This window comes from Sphaerodactylus townsendi, linkage group LG02 (genome assembly GCF_021028975.2).
Source record: "Sphaerodactylus townsendi isolate TG3544 linkage group LG02, MPM_Stown_v2.3, whole genome shotgun sequence".
Taxonomy (NCBI): Eukaryota; Metazoa; Chordata; class Lepidosauria; order Squamata; family Sphaerodactylidae; genus Sphaerodactylus; species Sphaerodactylus townsendi.
The window spans coordinates 172,841,617-172,868,521 of NC_059426.1; the positions used below are offsets into that span (position 1 = coordinate 172,841,617).

Here is a 26,905-nt window from a genome sequence, read left to right on the forward strand (position 1 = left end):
GATGATCCTGCAATGAGCAGGGGGCTGGACTAGATGGCCTCTATGGCCCCTTCCAACTCTATGATTCTACCGTGTTTCCCAGAAAATAAGACAGTGTCTTATATTAATTTTTGCTCCCAAAGATGCGCTATGTCTTATTTTCAGGGGATGTCTTACTTTTCTGTGTTCTGTTCGTCGGGCATGCTTCCAAACAAACATTTTGCTACGTCTTACTTTCAGGGGATGCCTTATATTTCGCACTTCAGCAAAATCTCTACTACGTCTTATTTTCAGGGGATGTCTTATATTCGGGGAAACAGGGTATGACTCTTTCTGTTCTACTTCAGACCAACACAGCTAGCCACCTGAAACTTTAATCATGCTAAGGAACAGTACAGAATAGTATAGAGTCAAATTGAAAGAGAAGCACCTGTAAGACTGGAAGATCAAGGCTTTGAGGTATGGAAATTATGCAGAAATTAACTCCCTGCACAAAGAAAGCCCTTTCTCAGACCATAACCCAACATATGAAGACTGGCATATTTGAATGCATGGACAGTTTTCACAGTGCTGAAATAGTGATAATGTGGTCATTGTTCCTCTTTGCACGATGAAAGTGTGCAGAATTTTAATAAGCGAACAGCTAGCCCATCAAGGCAAACAGACTAGCCCTAAATGTGGAATCCGGCCCAGAAACAAACAAAACAAAAATCACATTTTGCTGAGTTTATAATCTGGAATATATTATGCAAAGCTGTGGTTACTTCTGTGTTTGATTTGAGCTGCACGCTAGGTGGTTTTCGTTTGGAGGAAGAATTCCGCAATCCTTGGTTTGAAGGGTTATTTGCTTGGGGATTGCCATACCGACGCAGAGTCCACACTTTGCCATTCATAAACACACCCGGGGGTTCCTGTATACAGAGGCAGACTTGAAGCTCTGATGGAAATACCAGCCCTGAAAATCTGTTCCAGAGACAAGCCTCGAAACATGGACGGGTGCTAATTTCAAAAAGAAATTTTTCTCTCTTTCTCACAATACTAGAACCAGGGGGCATTCATTGAAAATGCTGGGGGGAAGAATTAGGACTAATAAAAGGAAACACTTCTTCACGCAACGTGTGATTGGTGTTTGGAATATACTGCCACAGGAGGTGGTGATGGCTGGATAGCTTTAAAAAGGGCTTGGACAGATTTATGGAGGAGAAGTCAATCTATGGCTACCAATCTTGATCCTCCTTGATCTCAGATTGCAAATGCCTTAGCAGACCAGGTGCTCAGGAGCAGCAGCAGCAGCAGCAGGCCATTGCTTTCACCTCCTGCATGTGAGCTCCCAAAGGCACCTGGTGGGCCACTGTGAGTAGCAGAATGCTGGACTAGATGGACTCTGGTCTGATCCAGCAGGCTAGTTCTTATGTTCTTATGTTCTTAACCCTCCAAAGTTAGCAACTAAAATTCAAAAGGTTTGCAATTGAAAACACTGAACTTCAAACCCAGAAGTTTTGGCAAAATTCAGGTCGAATCCCCACTACCGTCTTAGCCAGGTTTCAGAACACAAACTAACCAGGTTTGAGGGACAACCTCCACATTGCTTGCGTGGCAGATTCCGTTTCTGACGCTCGTTCTCCCCGTTAATCCGCGTTCCGGCAGGACCTGGTTGCAAGTGTCATAGACCCCATTGACACGGTTCAGAGCTGATCTGAGGGGAGGGATGAGGGTTGAAACCCTGACTCGTTTCCCGCCCTGGAGTGTGATGCGGAATTCAGGCAACCAATCAGTGCTGCGATACGCACGCAGCCTTTCCTTGGTTTCGTTTCCGCTTTTGCGATCGGCCAGCAGAAGGGGGCGCAAATGTTAAACAGTCAAACGTGTAACTTTGAATCGTTAATGGTTTACACGGGTAACGATTAACTGTTTGCACAGTTAAACAGTTAAACGTTAAACTTTTACACGCTGTTTTTTTTATCATGCCCCTACAATGCCCGTTTCCGCAGTAGAAAAAGGTCCCACCCCATCAAGGCACGCCAGCCATTCAGGGGAGACCGGCGAAGCGAGCTCGCCTGGTAGTGGGGATTGCTAAGAGTTCTGCAACCGGGTGTGTCTGCTGTGTGCTCGCTGCGGTGGGGAGGGAGAAACTCCGATGAAGAGGACGCGGTTTCACAACGAACAGGTTTGGATCTGCATGCAAATTTCAAGTGGGGATTCGACCTCAAATGCTGTGAAGTTTTGTTTGTTTGAGTTGTTTTCTCGCCTGTGAGAGAAGCCAAACCCACATTTGCAAGCTCTCTCCTCAGCCCACAAGGACTAAGAAGATCCTTCGCACTGCCCTTTGTTCTCTTTACTCAGGGTACATGTAACACTAACAAAATTAGCCCCACAGCTGTTAAGTATCCATAGCTCAGTGGAAGAATACACAGAGAATACCGAGCATATATGCAGGCTCAGTTTCCACTTAAAAGAAGTTCTGGTAGCCAATGCCGGAGAAGACCTCCCACTGAGACCTGAGAAAGATGGACCAGCTTTCTGGCTCGAGAAAAGGCGGCAGCTTTCACACAAGATCCTCCCAAACATTTTGGGGGGGGGGGGTCTGTGAACACTTCTGGAATTTTGACATAGGGTGGTGGACGCAAGCACAAAATGGCTGCTGCAGGAGGTGGTAGCTAAGGACAAAATGGATGCCAGGGGAGGTGGAGCCATGCGCATACACAGAAGAAGCCAAACGCAGGGGGGAAAGGGGAGGATTTAAAACTAAATACTGGGGCAAAGGAGTGAGAGAGAACAAAACTAACACCATAGTAGCTGCTGCAACACTATTTTAATCTGCATGGCCAAACAGATTTCCAATGGCCAATCAAAAACCCTCCAGGCAAGAGTCCTACCTGGCTTTCCCGAGTTTCTAAAATACCTGGCAGGCACTGGAAAAGGTGCAGCACGTTGGGAACACGCACAGTGGACCATACAAAATTGCAGTCTACCCATCCCTGTCCTTCCATCACTTGCTGTTCTTGGGCTCTGTGTGGAAATAGCAAGTTCCTACCGCTGTGAGTAAAGGTAGCTAAGTTTTATGCATGAACAAAACAAAGTACAGTTGTGTGTAAGACCCACATGTCCTTTAAACCATCCCAGGCGCACGAAGAGGAGTTTAATTGACATTTTCTTGCAAAATCATCCGTTACTACACATTTGAAGTTATCACAGGTGAAGACTGGCGGTCTTATCCCTTCGTTCAAAACTAGCACAGTGGTTCTACATTTTCCCACTTAAAAGGCACTAGTATTCACCCACGGATTTCATAAGTTTCAAGTGGCATCCTTTAAGCAGTTACAGGAAGATTTAAATGTGTGCATTTGCAGAAGGGGGAAAAAACCACCCATAAATCTAGGAAATTATATACAAGTAGCACCTTGTTTGAACTAAGATGTGCGTGTGAATGCATACACTCTTGCTCGGAGCATGTCTGCGTGGGAGCTTGGTTTTGGCATGTCTGCAGACATACGGAAGTGAGGGAAACAGCACCAGAAATAAGGAGAGGTTCTGCATAGACCAAGTTGGTGTTCACTGAACAGCAAGGCCACACCCGGAGGAGAAACAACCACTTGAAGGAGACTTGGGATTTATACCCCGCTTTTCTCAACCGTCAGGAGTCTCAAAGCAGCGTACAAACTCCTTTCCCTTCCTCTCCCCACAAGACACCTTGTGAGGTAGGTGAGACTGAGGCCCTTTCCGCACGGGCCAAATACAGCGCCCTGGGGATGGCAAAAACGCCGTCCCCAGGGAGCTGTTCGCATGGAGGGCACAGCTGCTTCGCAACCCCGTGAAGCCACCATTTTCCCACCTCGCTCCCCAAGCGAGGTTTTTGGGAAATGACGGCTTCCAGCCGCTGCCATGCGAACGGCAGCAGCTGGAAGGCCCCATCCCTCCCCCCTTTTTCCGATCAACCTACCTTCTCTGCGACCGTCCAGCGCGTCGCTGAAGCCTGGGGACATGCCCCCCTACCCGGCGACTCCGGAGCGGTCGCACAGGGCAGGGGGGCGTGTCCCCTCGCCTCGGCGACGCGCCGGACGGTCGCAGAGAAGGTAGGTCGATTGGGCGATGGGGCTCCACGGCGCTGTCTTCCCTTTCGTTACCAGGACTGTTCGTGTGAACGGTCCCGGGGGGTTGGGTCGGCGTCATGTACGCCGACCCAACCCCCAGCGTGGCCGTGCAGAAACGGCCTGAGAGAGTTTGGAGAAAACTAGCCCAAAATCACCCAGCAGGCTTCATGCGTAGCAGCAGGGAAACAAATCCAGTTCACCAGATAAGAGTCTGTAGCTTGTGTGGAGGAACTGGGAATCAAACCCGGTTCGCCAGATCAGAGTTTACGGTCCTTAACCGCTACACGAGTGGCTCTTGCTTATGGTGAGATAGAGTTGACTCCATGCATATAAAAAGCAAACTTTTCTTAACTGGAAAAGAATTAGTTCTTTCCCCTTTTTGACCCTCATCGTGCCAAGAGGTGACCAACGTTGCCATGCTACATGGTCAGGTGGGATAGCAAATGTATGGTGAGCTAATAACTTATGCAGTGGCAGCCCTAACAGCCCAGGGCAGCCCAGTCTTATCAGAGCTTGGAAGCTAAGCAGGGTTGAGACGAGACAGTCCTTGGGTGGGAGACCACCAAGGAAGTCTAGGGTTGCTACACAGAGGCAGGTAATGAAAAACCAACTCTGTTAGCCTCTCACTGGCCCAGGCTAGACTGATCTTGCATGCTAAGCAGGGTTGTCCCTGGTCAGAATTTGGATGGGAAGCCACCAAGGAAGTCTAGGGTTGCTACGCAGAGGCAGGCAAAAGCAAACCACTGTCTCTTGTCTTCACCAGGATTGCCCAGCCTAGACCGATCTTGACAGTGCTTGGAAGCTAAGTGGGGTTCAGAATGGACAGTCCTTGGGTGGGAAACCATCAACGAAGACCAGGGTTGCTATGCAGAGACAGGCAATGTCAAACTATCTCTGCTCACCTGGATGGCCCAGCCGAGACTGATCTTGTCAGCTCTTAAAAGCTAAGTAGGGTTGTCCCTGATCAGAATTTAGACGGGAGACCCCCAAGGAAGTCCAGGGTTGCTACGCAGAGGCGGGCAATGGCAAACTACCTCTGATCACGGATTGCTCTGAAAAGCGAGGCACTTTATGAGGTTACGATGGTTGGCTTCCAGTCAATGGCACATTTTATCCCCTCGGGACACGTCTCAAGATGAAGTAAAAAAGGGGGGAGGTACAGCGCCCACTTGGTCACGGATGGAGCCAACAGTTCCTCTAATCACTCCCACCATGCACGGAAGTCCACTACCACTGAGTGGAACTGAGTCGCCTGGGAGAACTCCCCCTGCTGGGCCGTCACCAAATCTGTACAGCACCCATATGGTGACTGCACAGTTGCATGGCTTACAGAGACCACTGGATGGGGCCCTCAACGAGGGCTCCACTTCTGCATTGAGTTATGCGCCCGTCAAGTGTTTTGTTAGGGAAACAACTTTCCTTCCTGGCTCCGCTTCTCAGAACCTGGACACGAGGACCATCTCTTCCCAAACTTGGGACCATCTCCCCCTAGGTAAGCACCCTGGGCCGCAATTTCAAGCGGCGAACAGGCACGCCAACCCACAAGTGAACTGACCCGAGGACCAAAACCTGTAGCTTGCCATAGTGGAACAGCAGTGCGCGTGCATGTGTTTGTGGATACCCACGAATATTTCAGGGCTGTGCGTACAGATTGCCGAAAGAGTAGCAGTGCAGAAGAAATATCCCAGAACTACCGGGAGGTCTAGGAAAAGTCAGTCTTGGGGCTCGTGGGTTCGGCCAGCTCCAGAGGGGTGGCTGGCCATTTCCACCCTCCTCCTGCTCCACACGAGACTGGCAAAGAGCCCGCTGTTCCAGCACTGTGGATGTAGAGCACCTAAGAAAGTGGAAAACAGAATCTCGTGCACCCCAATCCTTGCAGATTACGGGGCCCCACTGTGAACGTTTCCCCAAAATCCTGAAGCCCACACACTTGCGTGGCTCACTTGTCCCAAAACGAGTGTGCTAATCAAAAACTCTGTGCAAACATACCCTCACACATACGTTCCCCACTCCCACACGCTTAAAGTGTGCGTTATTTACTATTCCCAGTATGCACTTAGACCGTCGTCATTAGTTTGAGAGAACCCGACCGAAAGCGGAGGATCTTCTTCTTCAGGTTGTGAGAGGCCTTGATCTTCACAAAGGCTTTCGCTGCGTTCCCGTGGAGCTCCGAAGCCGCGGCAACGGTCTGTATGGGGAGAGTCTGGACAAACTGGGACCAAATGAGCCCCCCGCTCTCATCCGAGTCACTGGTCGTCGTGCTTCCGCCAACAAATTCCACCTCGCTCAAGCTCGATTCACTGTCCCCAAAACAGTTTGTGGTATAATTACTCCTTTCGTCCTCACTGGTGTCCATGACGGTGGAATGGAAGAGGGATTCGCACTCAGCCGAATATTCCGAATCACTAGCAACGTAGGTGTAGGGGCTGGCGTAAGGATGGGGGACTTGTGAGTAGACCCCAAGGCCTTCTCTCCGGGTCTTTCTGGCCCTCTTGAGGGCTTCTTCATAAGACACCTCTGCTGACAGTTTCCAGCGGCGATAGTCGGCTCGCTTGTGCTTCGGTTTGGCCACAACGGCTTCTCTGCCGTGCCCGTGGGGTCTCATTGTGGGTTTCAGGATGCCGGGGGCCCTGCTCAGAAGGCTGGTCTCCAGCTGCAAATGGCCGCTTTTCTTTATCCGGGGGACCATCTTTTTTGGCTTCTTATTTGTATCCAGGTCATCGGGGAAACGGCATTTTTTGCCAGTAGGTTTGCTCTTCTCCTGTCCGGCCAGAGGACTGTTTTCCAACACTGTGACCAGGTGGGGCCGGTGTTTCGCCATGGAGCTCTTGAGAATTTTGACACTCCTGGTGCCTTTGTGAAGTCTGACTGTTTGCGGGGGTGCTGGCACGTACTGGGCGCTCACCAGTAACCCTTCCTCCAGGCTCTGCGGGGAAAACCCCTCGCTTTTGAAATCCAACGAAGGCCGGGTCTCATGCGGAGATGACACAGTTGCTTGACCCCCGCTGCTTTTTGACGGTATCTTTTTGGGAAGTTGGATGGCTTTGCTTTCCTTCAGGGGCGCCGTGTGCCGGCAAGGGCTTTCTTTAGTCGAAAGGGTTTGGCCTCTTTCCTTGGGTGCGTCGCCCTTGCTAACCACAGGACACCATGTCGCCTCTTGAGGTTTGACGGTCCTCGATGTGGTGGGCTTGCTCTGAAGTTCGTGGTTAGAATTTGGCGAGAAGGCTGCGGTTAAAGGAATCTTTTTGGTCTCCAGATTCTCAGCGTTAGCGTCTTGCAAACACTGCTTCGAGGGGGAGAAGGCGCCATTATCCAACACGGGGGTAGCTGCGGCGGAACGCGGGACTACCTGGCTCGGATTCTTAACAGGGGCTGCACCGTTATGGGCCGCTCCAGCCCCTTGCCGAGCACAAATGCTTCCGTGCCTCAAAATTCCTTTAGCAGGGTCTGCGTTCAGATTCGTTCTCGGTTTGTTAGTCCTCACCGAAGGGATCTTTTTCTGCACAAGACTCAAAATATATCCGTCCATTTTTTTTGTGGCCGCGGGAAGGGATGTGGGATAAGAATCCGACGGGGAACAGGACGGGGTGGTTTTTGTATCCAGTTCAGATTTCACACAGACTTCACTGCCAATATTGCTGTCTTCCTCTTCCCTCGGGGGGGTACTTGTCACAGGCAACAGAAACATGGGGCTCTGTACTGCAACTGCATGTAAGGGGCTGGGGTAACGGTACACGTCATTCCCGTTTTTGGACACCAGGTCACACTGATATTTTGGGTGCACATCTGTGACCACGTCCAGGGAATTCGAATGCGGAGTGGCCGGAGAATGCAAGATGGCCCCCGCAGCTTGGTCTTCATGCTGGGCTCCTTTGTGCTGGGCTTCCATCCACCCAACAAGATCTGCAATTCAGTGAGATATAAAAGATCATTAGCAAATATTCTGTTCTCAGAAAAAGCTCAACAGATATAACAGTTCAGAGAATCTGCTGACTTTGGAAAGTCGGAACAAAATCTAAAATCTGACATCATTCGGAAAATACTGAAGGACAACTTGGATAGGAGGCCACCAAAAAAAAAGTCCAGGCTCGCTATGCAGAGGTAGGCAATGGCAAACCTCCTCTGACCATCTTGCCTTGAAAATCCTACGAGGTCACCTTAAGTCCGTTGTGACTTGATAGAACTGGTAAAGGGCAGGGAATAAATGTAAATAAATAGAAAATAAATTAAAATGAAAACCCTGTGAGTTTGGTTCGGCGGAGTGTCTGTAACGGGCCCAAGGTCACCCAGCGAGTCTCTGTGGAACAGTCACGATTTGAACTCAGGTCTCCCAGATCCCAGACCAACATTCTAACCAGCACACTACTTGGGTGTCTGTTTGCCCAAATTAAGCCAAGAGCAGAAGCTATTTGCAACAGTGGTCAATCTGATGGATAAAGGAGGAGGAGGAGGAGGAGGAGGAGGAGAAGGAGGAGGAGAAGGAGGAGGAGCAGCAGCAGCAGTGGCGTAGGAGGTTAAGAGCTCGTGTATCTAATCTGGAGGAACCGGGTTTGATTCCCAGCTCTGCCACTTGAGCTGTGGAGGCTGATCTGGGGAATTCAGATTAGCCTGCACACTCCCACACACGCCAGCTGGGTGACCTTGGGCTAGTCACAGCTTCTCGGAGCTCTCTCAGCCCCACCCAACTCACAGGGTGTTTGTTGTGAGGGGGGAAGGGCAAGGAGATTGTAAGCCCCTTTGAGTCTCCTGCAGGAGAGAAAGGGGGGATATAAATCCAAACTCTTCTAAATCCAAACTCTTCTTATATCCCCCCTTTCTCTCCTGAAAGAAGACTCAGAGGCTTACAAACTTCTTTCCCTTTCCCCCTCACAACAAACACCCTGTGAGGTGGGTGGGGCTGAGAGAGCTCTGAAGAACTGTGACTAGCCCAAGGTGACCCAGCCGGCGTGTGTTGGAGTGCACAAGCTAATCTGAATTCCCCAGATAAGCCTCCATAGCTCAGGCAGCAGAGCGGGGAATCAAACCCGGTTCCTCCAGATTAGCATATATCTGCTCTTAACCACTACGCCACTGCTGCTCAAGATATCTAAATTGTCTCTGAATTCGGGACAAACTTGCCATAGGCCAGAAATCTGCACCCCTCCACACACATTTGCAATGACATGGGTGCGAGCCACCAGTTCAGGGCCCCCTCGTCTGTTCGTGCACAAAAAGCCACAAAAAGAATGCGGTTCTTGCCATACCTGCTGATTTCGGCCGCCCGTCTGAACTGCTCAAGGATGTATCCAACGGGCTGCAGAAGCAGGCGCTGGAGGGGCAGCTGGATAAACACTCGCTGAAAACCGAGTTGGATGAGTTGGAGAGGGACCCCGAAGCCCCGCCGTCGCTCAGCTCATAAAACCCTACAAGGAGGAGAACACAAACAAGAACAATTGCATTATTTATTTCATTTGTTTCATTTATTTCATTTGTTTCATTTGTTCCCTGTACAGGTTCAGATGCTAATTCCAGCATGGAATAGAAGAAAACCAGTTGCTTTGGGTTCGCTGAAACCGACAACAGAGGCGGAAAGTGCCATCAAGTCTCAGCTGACTTAGGGCAAGAGACATTCAGACGTGGTTGGCCATTGCCTGCCTCTGCATAGAAACCTTGGATACATGGAGCTGATTTATACTGAATCAGACATAAAGGTCACTATTGTCTACTTGCACTGGCCCGGGCTCTCCAGGATCTCAGACTGAGGTCTTTCACCTTTATACAGTGGCGTACCAGGGGTAAATGGCGCCTGGAGACAAATTGTCTCCAGGACGCCCACCAGGTTCTGCCACCCACCAGGCTCTGCTGCCCACCACCCCAGCTCCGCCCCCCACTGCCCTCGACCCTCCCATGTCACCATGGACATGGGCAAGGTCTAGGGTGCCCACCTTCCCCCCCTCCCAACCGGCAGCCTGCAGTCTCTTCTGACCTCCCCTCTGGGCAGGCCAGAAGAAACTGCAGTCCTGGCCTCGGAGACCTTATTTTATAAGCACTGAGGCCAGGGGTGGGGCTTGGGGAACAGGAAGGGGTGGGACTTCCTGCTCCTCAAGCCCTACCCCCAGCCTCAGTACTTATAAACAAAGGACTCCGAGGCCGAGACTGCAGTCTCTTCTGGCCTGCCCGGAGGGGAGGTTAGAAGAGACTGCAGGCTGCCGGCTGGGACCCCAGTCGGCAAGGGGGGGAGGGAGGCCAGGGTGGTTGAGGGCGCTTGGAGGCAGCAGGAAGTCCTGCTGCCTCGTCGTTTTTGTGTGTCTCAGGCGGGGTCGAGGCACGCAAAAACGATGAGATAGCAGGACTTCCTGGTCACGTGGGGGCCGATTTTGTGCCCCCCATGTGACCAGAAGAGTGGTGCCCGGGGACAAGGGGTACCCCTTGTCCCTAGGCAGATACGCCACTGCCTTTATACCTGATAATATTTTAACTGGAGGTGCCAGGGATCGAACCTGTAACCTTCTGCAAGCCAAGCAGAGGCCCTACCACTGAACTACAGCCTCTTGCCATGACATGTTTACAACAGATAGGGGGAACCGGTGGAAACTGGCTGTTTAGTCTGGATCCAGCCCATTGCAAGCAAATGTCTGAAACGGACCGCCCTTCCGCTTTTCCACCATTCAACATTCCCCACTGGTAACGTTGCCCATGTCCTTAACCACTCCTCTCAACCTCTCACCACTTCAATATTTCCCAATTGATAACAAACCATAGTTTATCATCCTGCCTGAACTACAAACTGCGGTTTGTTATTTGTCAGCCAACAAGGGTTGATTCCGCACAGCAATTGATAACAAACCATAGTTTATCATCCTGCCTGAACTACAAACTATGGTTTGTTATTCGTCGGCAAACAAGGGTTGATTCCGCACAGCAAATGCGTAACGGGTGCACGACGCCATATGACCCATTTTGATGGGAGGGATTTGCACAGGTTCCGCCCCCAAAATGAGCCTGCCCCATTTCGTTTCCTTCCAACCGCTGCCCGCACGACAACACATGTGAATGGGGAAAAAGGAAAACAGGTTCCTTTATATTGACAGCAACCCGTTATACCTTTGCCGTGCCGAGCAGCGTTTTTAAAAGGCAGACATTTTTTAATGCAAACTTTGGTCTCAAGATTAGGAATTTCTTATGGTTTGGGACTTGCCGACGCCTCTTGACGGTTTCCAAATTTGGCAGATCTTAAAAAATGCGAGATCTCTGAAGCAAATCAACTGTCAAATACTAAACGCCGCTGCATACCAGGCTGTCAAATACTAATTACTACCAGATGTTAACGCTCAAATTACTGTCAAAATCTTGATTGTCATATCAGCTCTGGAATTCAAATGCCATTGGATGTCGAGCATTCCCGGAATAACTAACGGACGTGAAAAGAATATCTGGGAGACTCATGACATCAAGGTTTTTAGGAAATAGTTTTTCGGAAGCGAAATCATCTCAGCTGTACCTGAAGAAATCTCAGACTCACCGTGCTGCGAAGCAACAAGGTATCTTACCAGCCTGCACAGGTCCCCTCGAGGACGAGTGTTCTGACATTCGCAGAAGAAAGACAGTCATGCTTCCCAGTGTGGGTCAAGCACAGAAAAGAAATCATGTGTAGTTTTGCTCCAGTTTCAATCTTCAGAGCTGGCCCCACCACCTGATTTGGCAAGACTATGACTACCAATCTTGATCCTCCTTGATCTCAGATTGCAAAAGCCTTAGCAGACCAGGTGCTCGGGAGCAGCGGGAGCAGCAGCAGCAGCAGAAGGCCCTTGCTTTCACATCCTGCACGTGAGCTCCCAAAGGCACCTGGTGGGCCACTGCGAGTAGCAGAGAGCTGGACTAGATGGACTCTGGTCTGATCCAGCAGGCTACTTCTTATGTTCTTAAGACACTATCTGTGCATGATGCCTACAACTACTCTGTGCCTTTTGGAAGGCTGAGACATGATGAATGAACACATTTTTTTTTGCTATCAAGTCACAGTGAACTTACAGCAGCTGCATAGGGTTTCCAAATAGAGGTGGCTTGCCATTGCCTGCCTCTGCATAGCCACACTGGGCTTCCTTGGGGGTCCCCCATCCAAGTACTAACCAGGGATGACCCAACTTAGCTTCCTAGGTCAGGATAGCCTGGGCCATCCAGGTCAAGGCAAGAGGGGAGCAGAGATTAATTGCCATTAGTTAGTGGTGATGGCCACAAACCTGGATAGCCTTAAAAAGGGCTTGGACAGATTTATGGAGGAGAAGTCGATCTATGGCAGTGATGGCAAACCTTTTTGAGACTGAGTGCCCAAACGGCAACCCAAACCCCACTTATTTATCGCAAAGTGCCAACGCGGCAATTTAACCTGAATAATCCCCTCGAGCAGGGTCCAGCCTGCTGTAGCCTCCAGCAAGTCCTACATGCGCCACTCTGCGCTTCTCTAGCATCTCTGCTGTCCCCCCGCCCCCCCGGGCAGCAGCCACCTGGAGCACAGGCACCAGGCCCGCCAGCCGAGTCCTCCCTGCTCGCTGAGGTGCACGCACATCAAGTCCAGTGGCCCAGGCCATCCTAGATGTATGTGTGGGGGGAATCTCATGACGAACTCTGTGCGCGCGTGCCCACAGAAAGGGCTCTGAGTGCCACCTCTGGCACCCGTGCCATAGATTCGCCACCACTGATCTATGGCTACCAATCTTGATCCTCCTTGATCTCAGATTGCACATGCCATAGCAGACCAGGTGCTCAGGAGCAGCAGCAGCAGCAGCAGAAGGCCATTGGTTTCACATCCTGCACGTGAGCTCCCAAAGGCACCTGGTGGGCCACTGCAAGTAGCAGAGTGCTGGACTAGATGGACTCTGGTCTGATCCAGCAGGCTGCTTCTTATGTTCTTATGCCATATCCTGCCTCCACGTAGCAACCCAGGACTTCCTTGGGGGTCTCCCATCCAAGTACGAACCTGGGTTGACCCTGCCTTGCTTCCAAGATCAGGCTACCTTGGGCCATCCAGGGCAACAGATAAGCAGAGGTGACTTGCCATTGCCTCTATGTAACAACCCTCGACTACTTTGGTGGTCTCCAATCCAAGTATTAACCAGGGCTGACCCTGCTTAGCTTCCAAGACTGAATTAGCCTGGACCATCTAGGTCCGTGGTGGCGAACCTTTGGCACTCCAGATGTTATGGACTACAATTCCCATCTGCCCCTGCCAGCATGGTCAATTGGCCATGCTGGCAGGGGCTGATGGGAATTGTAGTCCATAACATATGGAGTGCCAAAGGTTCGCCACCACTGATCTAGGTCAAGGCAAGAGATTTTCAGAAGCAATTTGCCCTTGCCTGCCTCTGCGTAACAACCCTGGACTACCTTGACGGTCTCCCATCCAAGTATTAAGCAGGGCTGACCCTGCTTAGCTTTGGAGGTCTACGGTCGGGCTATCCTGGTCCATCCAGGTCAAGGTTTTTAGGGCCGTGATTGGACCTCTTGAAGCTCTTACCTGAGCTGGGACGACTGTCCATCTCCAGACACTCATCGGCTGTTTTTTCGACGTCCAACCTCAGATCGCTGATTTGCTTGTCCAGTTCTTGGAGCTGGTTCAACAAGCCGGCATCTCTCCTTCTCAAGCAGTTCTGCAGCAACAACAGAAAGACAGAGAGTGGTCCTCAGGCACGATGCATCGCAGAGGGTTGCAACGATTAACAGATTTGATCTGAGAGTGCAAATGCCTTAGCAGACCAGGTGCTCGGGAGCAGCAGCAGCAGAAGGCCATTCCTGTCACCTCCTGCAGGTGAGCTCCCAAAGGCATCTGGTGGGCCACTGCGAGTAGCAGAGTGCTGGACTAGATGGACTCTGGTCTGATCCAGCAGGCTAGTTCTTATGTTCTTAACAGGAGTCTGCACAGCTCCACAAACCAAACCGCTTCTATAGGCCAGTAAGGGAATCCCTTCCAGTTTTCTGGGTCACCAAGGGATATCAACATTCTCTTTATATTGCTAAAATTCAGTACCCAAAAAGTAAGAAAATGCACAGAGGACCACTAATGAAACTATTAAAAATATAGAAAATATATCACCTCCGGATCACACAAGTAATTAAAATGTGGAATTTGTTGCCAAAGGGGCTTACTCAAAGGGGCTGACAATCTCCTTTCCCTTCCCTCCCCCACAACAAACATCCTGTGAGGTGGGTGGGGCTGAGAGAGCTCTGAAGAACTGTGACTAGCCGAAGGTCACCCAGCTGGCATGTGTTGGGAGTGCACAGGCTAATCTAGTTTCCCAGATAAGCCTCCAAAGCTCAAGTGGCAGTGTGGGGAATCAAACCCGGTTCTCCAGATTAGAGTGCACCTGCTCTTAACCACCACACCACTGCTATAGTGATGACCACAGGCATTGACAGCTTTAAAGGGGGATTAGATGGATTCATGGGTGATAGATATATCTATCACGGGGACCAAAGTGAGCCTCCATATTCAAATGCAGTAAGCCTCCGAATACCAGTAATTGGGCAACATTAGCAGATGATTTTGGCTCTCTATGGCCTGAGGTTTGCTCTCCAGAGGAACTGGCTGGCAAGATTAAATATTCTTCCACCAAAGTATCCAGATGATGCATCAACCGACCGCCCAAGATTTCAGTAAACTTGGCCCTCCTGTTTTCAAGTCAGTCTTCTCGCATGGGCTAGAAACCTGGGGTGGGAAATCTAACACGAAATTGCCACCAAGCCAAATTCTGCCCACCGTGGTTTTGAGTACACATCCCCCTAGAGAACTGAAGCATGAGGCTTTGTAGCATTGGATCTACAAATCTGTAAAAGAAAACCAATGAAACGACCATACAATGGCAGGCAGGGATCATTTTGAGGGGGGTGAGTGCAGATAGATTGGGGGTGGGGACAACATTAGAAAACGTGTTGCAAATGTTTTGGGGGATCTTTGTGGAAATGGGCAGTGTGGGTGGCATGCAAAGGAGGGGAGGGGAGGGGGCCCAGCATCTGGACCTGGCCCACCCATCCTAGCAGAGGGAGGGAGAGGGGAGGGAGGGGTGGCATGCAGGGGAGGGGAAGGGAGTGAGGGGTGGCATGCAGGGGAGGGGAGGGGGCCCAGCATCTGGACCTGGCCCACCCACCCTAGCAGAGGGAGGGAGAGGGGAGGGAGGGGTGGCATGCAGGGGAGGGGGAGGGAGTAAGGGGTGGCATGCAGGGGAGGGGTGGCATGCAGAATCAGTATTACAACCCCAATCCCTGGGCATACTGCTGAACAACCTTCCAGTGCGGGAGAACTAGGTTCGAATCAGTCAGGAATGAATTCTCCACCCTATAACCGTCATTTTCTCCTAGTCTAAAACCAGTGGCGTAGCAAGGGGGGAAAGCGCCCGGTGCACTGGTGCATGCTCCGCCCCCACCCCACACCGGAACGCCCCTGGTCTGGCCCGCCACGCCCCCACCATGCCCCTGGAACACCCTCGCCACACCCTCACAGGGGCGTGCGCCCGGTGCGTTCCCCACCCCTATCCCCTTGGAGCTACGCCTCTGCCTAAAACTACCTCACATAGTTCTGAGGGTAAAATGAGAAGGAACTCCATTGTCCAAGGGCAGCGTAAGAAGATAAGTTAAAAAAACTCCTCCACAAGAAACCTTATCTAAACATTTCAGGCTCAGAAATTAACCTCCTGGATCGATACTATAAACACCTGCCTTTTATCCCCTTTCTGCTCCCAATTATACCAACGCGTCGCATTCTGGAAATAATGAAAACAGCTTAAGAGGTTTCAAAAAGACACCTTCGATCCTTGATACAAAGGGCCGCAAAGAATGAGCTTCAAAGCAGCTCATTAACCCCAGGTCGGGTAATCAGTTTGCCTGCCGGGTCTTATATCTAGCCATCGCTCCTCAGTTGTCTACATCTTTTATACATTTTTTTCCCCTTTGTCTCTAGCAGTGTTTTGGCTGTGTTTTGTTTGCGATAGGGGTTGTGGAATAGGAGTGACGGGGAATTCATTTAACGAGCACTGGATAGCATTACCAAAATGGGAAAAAAATCGGGAATCCATGCCCTACGAGGAGAGACTCAGGGAGCTGGGGATGTTTAGTTTAATTAAGAGAAGGTTTAGATATTTGAAGGGATGCCATGTGGAAGAGGGAGCAAGCTTGTTTTCTGCAGCTCCAGAGACTAGGACCAGGAGTGATGGATTCAAGGTGAAGGAAAAGAGATTCCACCTAAACATCAGGAAAAACTTCATGACAGTAAGGGCTGTTTGACAGTGGAATGCACTGCCTCGGAGTGTGGTGGAGTCTCCTCCTTTGGAGGCTTTTAAAGAGAGTCTGGATGGCCATCTGTCATGAGTGCTTTGATTGTGTATTCCTGTATAGCAGGGGGTTGGACTTGGTGGCTCTTGGGGTCTCTTCCAACTTTGATTCTATGATTTCATACTAGCAGTAAAGCCCATTATATGCTCAGATAAAATGGGCTCTAGACAGGGATAGAGGGAGGGCAGGCTGGTGCCTGGGCTGGAGCGTGTTATCCAGGGCTTTATCCCCCAGCCTGGTTTCTCTGTTCATTGGCGTTTAGGGCGGAGGAGGCTGGGCAAGAGAATGGGAGACTGGTATCGGGGCGGAAGAACATTATTCGGCGCAGCAGTGGCGTAGGAGGTTAAGAGCTCGTGTATCTAATCTGGAGGAACCGGGTTTGATTCCCAGCTCTGCCACCTGAGCTGTGGAGGCTTATCTGGGGAATTCAGATTAGCCTGCGCACTCCCACACACGCCAGCTGGGTGACCTTGGACTAGTCGCAGCTTCTCGGAGCTCTCTCAGCCCCACCTACCTCACAGGGTGTTTGTTGTGAGGGGGGAAGGGCAAGGAGATTGTCAGCCCCTTTGAGTCTCCTGCAGGAGAGAAAGGGGGGATATAAATCCAAACTCCTCCTCCTCCTCCTCCTCTTCTACTTCTTCTTCTTCTTCATCATCATCATCATCATCACCTCCTGGCCTGGTTTCTGTGGTGCTTGGGGTGGTGAATGGAAGGCTGGTGACAGGGCTGGTGGGCAGAAAGCTTGGTGCTCAGGATGTGGGGGAGGGTGGTGTAGGACTGGCAGTGGACTGATTGCCGTGCTGGACTCAGTTCCACACATGGCCCACTCCTGCGCAGCGATTGGCCAGAAGTGCGTCATTGCAACATCACGCAATTATATTACGGGATAGTGAAGATCGATCTTCAGCCAGGACTCGCCTTGCTATGAACAGGAGGCAACTATGTTTCGAGGGGGCATGTGGAGGCAGCTGCTTCAGAGGTCAGGAGGTATAATTGTATCCCCTGAAGCAGCGAAGAAGAAGAAGAAGAAGAAGAAGAAGAAGAAGAAGGAGGAGGAGGAGGAGGAGGAGGAGGAGGAGGAGGAGGAGGAGGAGGAGGAGGAGGAGGAGGGAGGAGGAGGAGGAAGGAGGAGGAGGAGGAGGAGGAGGAGGAGGAGAAGGAGGAGGAGGAGGAGGAGGGGGAGGGGGAGGAGGAGGAGGAGGGGAGGAGGAGGAGGAGGAGGAGGAGGGGAGGAGAAGGAGGAGGAGGAGGGGGAGAAGGAGGAGGAGGAGGAGGAGGAGGAGGAGGAGGGGGAGAAGGAGGAGGAGGAGGAGGGGGAGAAGGAGGAGGAGGAGGAGGAGGAGGAGGGGGAGGAGGAAAGGAGGAGGAGGAGGAGGAGGAGGAGGAGGAGGAGGAGGAGGGGGAGGAGGAGGAGGAGTTTGGATTTATATCCCACCTTTCCCTCCTGTAAGAAGACTCAAGGTGGCTTACAAGCTCTTTTCCCTTCCTCTCCGCACAACATCAGAACATAAGAACAAGCCAGCTGGATCAGACCAGAGTCCATCTAGTCCAGCACTCTGCTACTCGCAGTGGCCCACCAGATGCCTTTAAGCATAAGCACAAGCATTTTATTGTCATTGTGCACACACAACGAAATTTACAGCAGCATTCCTCGATGCACACAATTCCAGACTCATACATCATCCTCTCTTTCCCCTTCCTCCACCCATCCCTACACAGCCCCAAACGCATCAATATGAAGCAGCGGAGCTCACATGCAGGATGTGAATTCATTTAGGAGCTCACAACAGACCCCTTGTGAGGTAGATGGGGCTGAGAGAGTTCTGAAGAACTGTGACTAGTCTAAGGTCACCCAGCAGGAATGTAGGAGTGCGGAAGCACATCTGGTTCACCAGATAGGCCTCTGCCACTCAGGTGGAAGAGTGGGGAATCAAATCCGGTTCTCCAGATTAGATCCACCTGCTCTTAACCACTACACCATGCTGAAGAAGACTACCCACCTCTGAGCATCTACAATACCCTTACTGGAGAGCATCAACACAAGAGAACTTACTACAGCACTACACTGTAGTACAAGCACAAGAGAACTGCAGCACAAGAGAGAGAAAACCTTTTCTCAGCCATAAGGAGTCTCAAAGTGGCTTACAAACTCCTTTCCCTTCCTCTCTCCACAACAGACACCTTGTGAGGCAGGCGGGGCTGAGAGAGTTCAGAGAGAACTGTGAACTAGCCCAAGGTCACCCAGCAAGCTTCATGTGGAGAAACAGGGAATCAAACCCAGTCCTCCAGATTAGAGTATACAACTCACATGGAAGAGGGAGGAATCGAAGTCAGTTATCCAGATTAGAGTCCGCTGCACTTAACTACTACACCACACGGGCACTGCTAGCCACCTGACTGCCACTTAGCTGCTTGGTGATATGGCCACAGTCCTGATACCTCCACTCTCCTGAGAGGGCACCAGAACCCCCTCCAGTGGCAGCATGGTATAGTAGTTAAGGATAAGTGGGTTCTAATCTGGTGAACCAGGTTTGTTCCCCCACACCTACACACCAAGCCTGCTGGGTGACCTTGGGCCAGTCACAGTTCTCTCTGAACTCTCCCAGCCCCACTACCTCACAATCGCGAAAATCACGATTCTTGAAAAACCGTTCCCTGGCTCCCATCTGCGGATCTACGCAGAGGAAATGGGCCGTATCATGGGCTGGGGCCGTATCATGGGCTCAAACAATTACACCAAACTGTCTCTTTGCATGGGTAAAGTCCCATTTGAAGTCCCATTTAAACAATACACTATACAAATGCAAAATCCCACAATAGATTTGCCTCAGAACATAGCATAAAACACCCAACATAGAATCAAGGTCTAAAACCTAAGTGGTGCGACAAATGATATAAAACCGTCGTTAGATATCGGTACACACACACATACCCCTACAGGGATTATTCTCATATGAAGGAAAATGAGGTATCTTATTAATATTTTGCCTTTGTTAGTCTCAGATGTTGTGTTTGGTTATGCCATTGCCATACTCCATGGGCACGTGCCAGCGTGGTGTTGATTTATAGGGGTTGCTATTAATGCTGGACATTGCTTAAGAGGCCAGCATGGTGTAGTGGTTTGATTCCCCACTCTCTCACTTGAGCTGTGTAGGCTTATCTGGTTCACCAGATTAGCTTGTGCACTCCGACACATGCCAGCTGGGTGACCTTGGGCTAGTCACAGTTCTTCGGAGCTCTCTCAGCCCCACCCACCTCATAGTGTTTGTTGTGTGTAGTGGGAAGGGAAAGGAGATTGAAAAGGGATATAAATCCAAACTCTTCTTCTTTTTCATGCACGAGAGGCTGAGGGTTGAGATGGAAGGCAACATGACAGCTGCACTAACTGGGCAAGGATGCAACCCAAATCCCCTTCTGCTAAGCCTTAGGGCCAAGCTAGACATTACATCATCAATGGGTCTGACTTGTGGACGCCAACACAATTTTAGAACTGAACTAGGCCCATTGAAAGAGCCAGGGGCGTAACGAGGCAAACTGGAGCCCTGGGCAAAACCTGAGTTTGATGCCCCCCATAGGCGGCAGAAGGAGGCGGAGCTCCCCCATCTTCCCCTCCTGGTGGCTTGTGGCTTCCCCCCTCCCTGCTGGCTGAACTTAGTAAAGGCTGAGATGCAGGGGGCGAGTGGGCGGTGGCAGCATCCAGGGGAGAGCGGTGCGGTTGGTGGGTGAAGTTTGGTTCAGGGGGGCCAAAGTTATGGACCCTCAAAGGTGCAGCCCCCATCTCCTTAGCTCCCATTGGAAACAATGGGGGATAGGGGCTACCCCTTTGGGGGTCCATAACTTTGGACCCCCTGAACCAAACTTGGGGAGCATCATAAGGACAGTCCCCTGATGATACCCTGAAATTGCGGTGCCGATATCTCTAAAATGCGCCCCTGCAGGCTGACACGTGAAAAAACACCAAAAAAAATAAAAACGCAGGAGCATGCCCTGCGAAATTCCTGAGCCCTGGGCAGATGCCCACCTTGCCCAATGGACATTACGCCACTGGAAAGAGCTCAATCTTGATCGGACCCGCAGCACAGTATAACCGGGTGATCTGGTACCCCTGATGCACCTTTCCAAGGGCCCAAACAGCCCACTTTGGCACTTGAAAACAAGATTGCATAGGTGCACGGCACTGTGGACTCCCACTGCATTTGACCACATTTAGCTCCAAAAAGACTTTGGGGTCCATGTCTATGGGTTGGACCGACAATGCCATTGCTCCACTTTTAAGGGGAATACAGAACCTATTCTCAAATTCTAATACAAGGGGCCCGTCCAAGTTAGCCACCTGAGACTCCTTCCAAGAAAGCCTACATGGTTTAATGCCAGCATTGGGAGCCACCATGAAGCCCGTGCTTGACTGCAGCACCCCATTCCTAAAAGCCCCCCACACCAAATCTCAGGTCTACTTTACAAATCCTGCCCAACGAAGTGCTGAAGAGGAAATGGGCTATGAAAGGTGCCCCCTTATCAGTTCCTTTTCCAAGTCCCTTAATGCTAACTGTTCTCTCAAAACGATACTGTACCTGAAGACCTTTGCCAGAATATTTTACGCCAATGTGTTATTTTTTTTAAATATGTGTGTCAACCTCCTGGGATTACAATGGATCTCCAGATGACAGAGGTCCCCTAAAGGAAAGGGTAGCTTTGGAGAGTGGACTCTATGGCATTATACCTTGATGTCATGACCCTCTAGTTTCTTAGCCTGGGTCCTGCCATATTTCTGTCCACTGAATGCTTACTGCCATATTACTGTCTACTGAACACTTATTGCTTAAGCAGGCCTAAGAATGTTTCTCTATACCAGTCTGCCCTTAACTCTGAAGCTGCAGGGGGAGGGGGGGAAGGAAGGGGGGAGATACAGTGTTTTCAGGAGCAGCAGTGGCGTAGGAGGTTAAGAGCTCGTGTATCTAATCTGGAGGAACCGGGTTTGATTCCCCGCTCTGCCGCTTGAGCTGTGGAGGCTTATCTGGGAAATTCAGATTAGCCTGTACACTCCCACACATGCCAGCTGGATGACCTTGGGCTAGTCACAGCTTCTCGGAGCTCTCTCAGCCCCACCCACCTCACAGGGTGTTTGTTGTGAGGGGGGAAGGGCAAGGAGATTGTAAGCCCCTTTGAGTCTCCTGCAGGAGAGAAAGGGGGGATATAAATCCAAACTCTTCTTCTTCATCCCAGATCTCACTGACTGAGGAATGTGTGTGCTTGCGAGTATGTGCGTATGAAACGGTACTGTCCTAACACAGAGAAGGGAAGGGGGGTTGTGGACCTGACGTATCTGTGCTGGGTGATATAATGCTTCGCCTGTTTGAATGTACTCCGTTCTGACAATATAAGTCAACAGCTTTCCTATGCTTGCCATCAATAAATGAGAATTCCGCCTTCAAAGTATTGATTCCTTCATTGATCAAGTCTGGGGTTTTGTCATTTGACGAGGTGCACCTCAGCTTCCCAAAACTCCACCTTTCCCAACCCCCAACCCCATAACCTCTAGACACTTTCCAACTTGCAGCTGACAACTCTGTGTGCATAGGGGGTATGTGTTACATAGAAAAGCATACAAATTGGATCCTCATTTGAAGCGGAAGGGATGACGTTCCTGCCTCAATATTCTACCATCTCACTGTATTCCAGGCTGAAATCTAACTGCATTTGTAAACACTTCTCTCTACTTCTCCCCAGTGTCACACTTTACATTGTAAGCTCCTTGGGGCAGAGACGCGCCCCAACAGGGTGCAAAGTAAAGGCAAGGGCTTTGATCTAAGGCAGGGGTGGGCAATTATTTTTTCCATGGGGCCGCATAAGAAACAGAAAATATTGTGGAGGGCCGGGCCAAAAGGCAGGGCTTAGGCGCTTTTGAAAGCTCTTCGGTAAGCGTGGCAGCCAAGGCAACCGGGCTTCTGCAGGGTTTTCAAAGATGCCTTGCTCCCCAGCAAGGCTGAGAGGCAGCACTTTTGAAAGCCCAGAAGCCGGCAGCCAAGGCAACCGGCTTCTGGGCGGGGCTTTCAAAGCACTCCTGGCCCGCTCTAACAAGGCAGGGGGGCCAGTCAGGGTCATCTGGTGGGCTGGATGTGGCCCGCGGGCCGTATAATGCCCAGGTCTGATCTAAGGGGTGTGTTCGGCTGACAAAATACCCCTTTTGCTGGTGTGTACGTGTTACGCTTCTGACTTCTGGCAACCCTATGAATTAATGTCCTCCAAAATGTAGTGAAGAGTCTTGCAAACTGAAGGCCTTGGCTTCCTGGACTGCATCTATCCATCTCACGTTGGGTCTTCCTCTTGTCCTGCTACTTTCAACTTTTCCTAGCCTTATTGTCTTTTCCAGTGAGTCTTCTCAAAATGGGGCCGAAGTACCAAAGTTTTGATAGTAGAGGGGCTTTTTTTGCTGACTCCCCCTACCTCCTATTTTGATTACCCGCAGTTCTACCCTTGGGACTGGTGTCCAGAGGGTCTAAATGTTTTTTTTTGGGGGGGGGGGCTCAGAGAGCTGCCACAGGATGGGGGAGAAGGCCTGTTCTACAAATGTTGTTCTGCTTGCAGGACTTGGAATCCGACCCAAGATTCTTCTTGCATTCTTGGTTCACGAACAAGATCAAACTTAATAAGGAAAGGAAGCAGATGTAAACATAGCACGCCATAAAGCAGCGGCGTGGAAAAACTGGTCTTGAAGCAATCAGACTCAAGGCTTGCCTCTTGATCCTTGTCACTGACCATCAACTGAAGGATTAAATTTCACCGCCGGAGCCCCACAAAGACACATTCGGAGACGCCTCGGAATCTTATTGTGCTTCCCCACAGGAGGACGGGCAGGCCCTTGGAGAGCCGCAAAATGATTTGCTGCCCCGTTTGGCTCATCTTCTGTGCTGCTGAGCCCCTTTCGATGGGGGAAAAAGTTCAGACTGCCGAGCAGCTTTACCAGGCTGTCCCCTTTGGCGGAAAACCTCTTCCCACCAGCTTCCGGTCCCTGCCCAAATGAACAGCAGGGGCATAAAGGGAGGGGGAACGCCATCACGAAACACAGCAGCGTCCCTTCCAGTCAAGTTCCTGGAAATGAGGTCACTATGACGGGTGACACTCTAGGAATTTCCTCCATCTTTGTGGTAAAAAGCACAGAGATCTGGGAAGTTCTTAAGAGTATTGTGATGCGCTCTGGGGTCGCTTCCAGGTACTTCCAGGCACTGTCATTTTTGACAGTCTCTATCCCCCAAGACCACCAAGGAAGTCCAGGCAGAAACAGGTAATGGCAAACTACCTCTGAACATCTCTTAGCTTGAAAACCCTACGGGGTCGCCATAAATCAACTGTGTCTTGACAGCACGCAATTATTATTACCTTCCTCCAATGACTTCAGAAAAGTGTGGAGGATTCTCCCTGCCTTTTATGATCTTCACAACTATCCTACAAGAGAAGAGCGAACACCCCAAGTCAGTGGTGGGATCCAAAAATTTTAGTAACAGGTTCCCATGGTGGTGGGATTCAAACAGTGGCGTAGCGCCAATGGGGCTGGGCGGGGCACGACGGGGGCGTGGCTGGGCATTCCGGGGGCGGAGCATTAATAATTTCTCTGTTACTGTAAAAAATTCTTACTGTAAAAAAAAGTTCCTAATTTCCAGCTGGTATCTTTCTGTCCATAGTTTAAACTCATTATAGCAAGTCCTATCGTCTACTGCCAACAGAAACAACTACTTTTCCTCTAATTGACTGCCTGTCAAATACTTAATACTTTCAAATACTTAATTTTGTTTCTAGAAATCAAAAGAAGGAGACTTTCCTTAAACAAGGAACTTGACCATATTTCTAAAACATATTTTTAAAACAGCCCAACAGGGAGAATGATCCCGTTTTCTACCTTCGCTAACCAGCCACATAGGAAACAACAGGACTTTATGATTTTTGGACCTAATGGAATTTCTAACGGAAAAGCAGACCCAGTTAGTAACCCCCTCTTGGTACACACAAATAATTAGTAACCCATTCTCGGGAACTGGTGAGAACCTGCTGGATTCCACCTCTGCCCCAAGTCCACGCAGCAAGCTTCATGCCAGAGATCTGATTTTGGGTCTCCAGATCTTCAGCATTCTCCACTGCTAGGCCATGCTGGTCCTGCAACCTGTAGAAATATCCAGCCCAAGGATCTAGCAGCCCTAGTCTAGAAAGATCGCATGCAATTTTGTTTTATTTATTTATCATTTGACAATTTGTCCCCCCACCTTTTCCTGGCAGAGCCAGGCTCAGGGTGGCTAAAAACGTATAGATACAACATAGATAAAAAGTTCATTATAACATGCAATTAAAACTACAAAACCTAATTTAAGAATAATATAAACCCAACCTAGTATATTGATGGCATCCTAAATGTACTTTATTACTCTAAAGCAGTGTTTCCCAACCTTTTCGAGGTCAGGGTACCCTTGACCTCACTCTTCATATCTCATGGTACCCCTGCCGCCACCCTCCACCTTCCTCTCCCATTGCCCCTGCTTGCCACACACCCCACCTTCCCCTCCCAGGGTGAAGGGAAGCGCTGGGGGGAGGGGCTGCTGACCTTGTGGCAGGCCCTGCCCCATGGGCCAGCTCCATGTCTTTGCTGGCGCCAGTGGGAGACACCACAAAAATGAGGGGGGGTAGTGTTGCCGCGGTACCCCTGGGACATGCTCACGGCACCCCAGGGTACCATGGTACCCTGGTTGAGAATGGCTGCTCTAAAGGAAGAGCTATTCCCACGTGGAGGCAAGCCCAGATGATCATGTTAAGAAGCACAGTTCCATTACAACACACAGGAATGTGTAATAGCAGCCCCACATGACAAACGTATCCCAGAGATTTCCATCTGGCCACTGTGTGCCACCCATTCGCTGTCCGTGGAACAGAAATGTTTCAGACCAGGCCCCGCTCATGCAATCGATCCCTACCCATTAGATTTAAATTGCGCCACCCAAATGCATGTAACCAGTGGTGGGATTCAGCAGGTTCGCACCACTTCGGCAGAACCAGTTGTTAAAATGGTGCTTGTAAACAACCAGCTGTTAAATTATTTGAATTCCACCACTGCATGTAACTGTCTGGGTTCCTAGAGGAGAGCCAGGTCCGTGGCCCAAAGGACCTGACATTCAAAATTGTAAAAGGAGGAAGAGGAGGAGGAGGAGAGTTTGGAATTGTCCCCAACTTTCTCTCCTGCAAAGAATCTCAAGGTAACTTACAAACCCCTTTCCCTTCCTCCCCTTGGAACAGGCATCTGGTGAAATAGGTACGGTGAGAGAGTTCGGAGAGAACTGTCACTGGCCCACGGTCACCCAGCAGGCTTCATGTGGAGGAGTAGGGAAACAAATCAAATTCACCAGACTAGAGTCCACCATTTGTGTGGAGCAGTGGGGAATCAAACCCCATGGCTCTCCAGATTAGAGTCCACCTCCCCTTAACCACTGCACCACGCTGTCTCTCCAGGAAGGAGTGCGGGAGTGAAGGGTTGCAGTGGACAGATGCAAGAAATGTATTAAAGCAACCTTTTTTAAAAAGAGACTCAATGCACAATGAAACTTAATTGGGTACAAACAACAGTGCCAGCAAAACCTATGAACCAGAAGCAGCTTAATTTGGGGTGGGGGTAAAATAAAAAGACCCTGCTAGATCACACCAAGCGCCACTAAGTCCAGCATTCTGTTCAAACAACGGCCAAGTGGCTACCTCTAGGAAGCCCAAGAACAGAAAGCCTGCAGTAGCATCCTCCCGCCCACATTCCTGGACAACTGATAGAAAGAGGCATTTTGCCTCTGATACTGGAGGGAGTACAGAGGTGGGATCCAGCAGGTTCTCACAGGTTCCCGAGAGTAGGTTACTAATTATTTGCGTGTGCCAAGAGGGGGTTACTAATTGGTGATTTTGCCACGTGATTTTTGCCTTAGTTGTGCCCCTCCTCTCAGCAGTAGCGCGCAGAACTTGAAGCAGTCCAGCAGGAGGTGCACCAGCGTGCGTGGAAGCCTGCGCCTGCGTGCATTCATTTCCCGCCCAAGGACCGGCACAGCGGCTGCATCCTTGCCACAGCCCCGCCCTGGAATGCCCGACCATGCCCCGTTGTGCCCTGCCCAACCCCATTGGCGCTAGCCAGTTTGAATCCCACCACCATGGGAACCTGTTACTAAAATTTTTGGATCCCCCCACTGAGGGAGAAGATATTCATCACGACTGGTAGTCACTGATAGCCCCATCCTCCATGAACTTCTCCACTCCCTTTTTCAACCATCCAAGTTGGTGGCCAGGACCACATCCCACGGCAGCAAGTTCCACAGTTTAACTATGCACACTGTGAAGAAGTCCAAATCTGTTTTGAAGTGAGCCCTCCAGAACGGCACACTGTTCTCCATCTTGTTCACACACGAGACAGTGTCTTTGGAAAAGGGCTTTTAAGGGTCACTAAATGTCTGGTCATCACACTTGGAAAAGGATATTGTGGAGCTTGAAGAGGTATAGAAAAGAGTGTCCGATAATGATTT

At 50.4% G+C, this 26,905-nt stretch overlaps 1 protein-coding gene across 1 annotated transcript in view; it reads right to left on the reverse strand.

Moving 5' to 3' along the window:
- Positions 1-4,204: 4,204 nt before the first annotated feature.
- DACT1 (dishevelled binding antagonist of beta catenin 1) overlaps positions 4,205-26,905 on the reverse strand; it is a 31,175-nt gene continuing 8,474 nt past the window's right edge. Inside the window, exons 2-4 of the mRNA XM_048487081.1 lie at positions 13,564-13,696; positions 9,314-9,472; positions 4,205-7,973 (exon numbers count right to left, since the gene is read on the reverse strand). Of these exons, the coding sequence (XP_048343038.1) occupies positions 6,127-7,973; positions 9,314-9,472; positions 13,564-13,696 (2,139 nt within the window). The 3' untranslated portion in view covers positions 4,205-6,126. The remainder of the gene's footprint in view (positions 7,974-9,313; positions 9,473-13,563; positions 13,697-26,905) is intronic.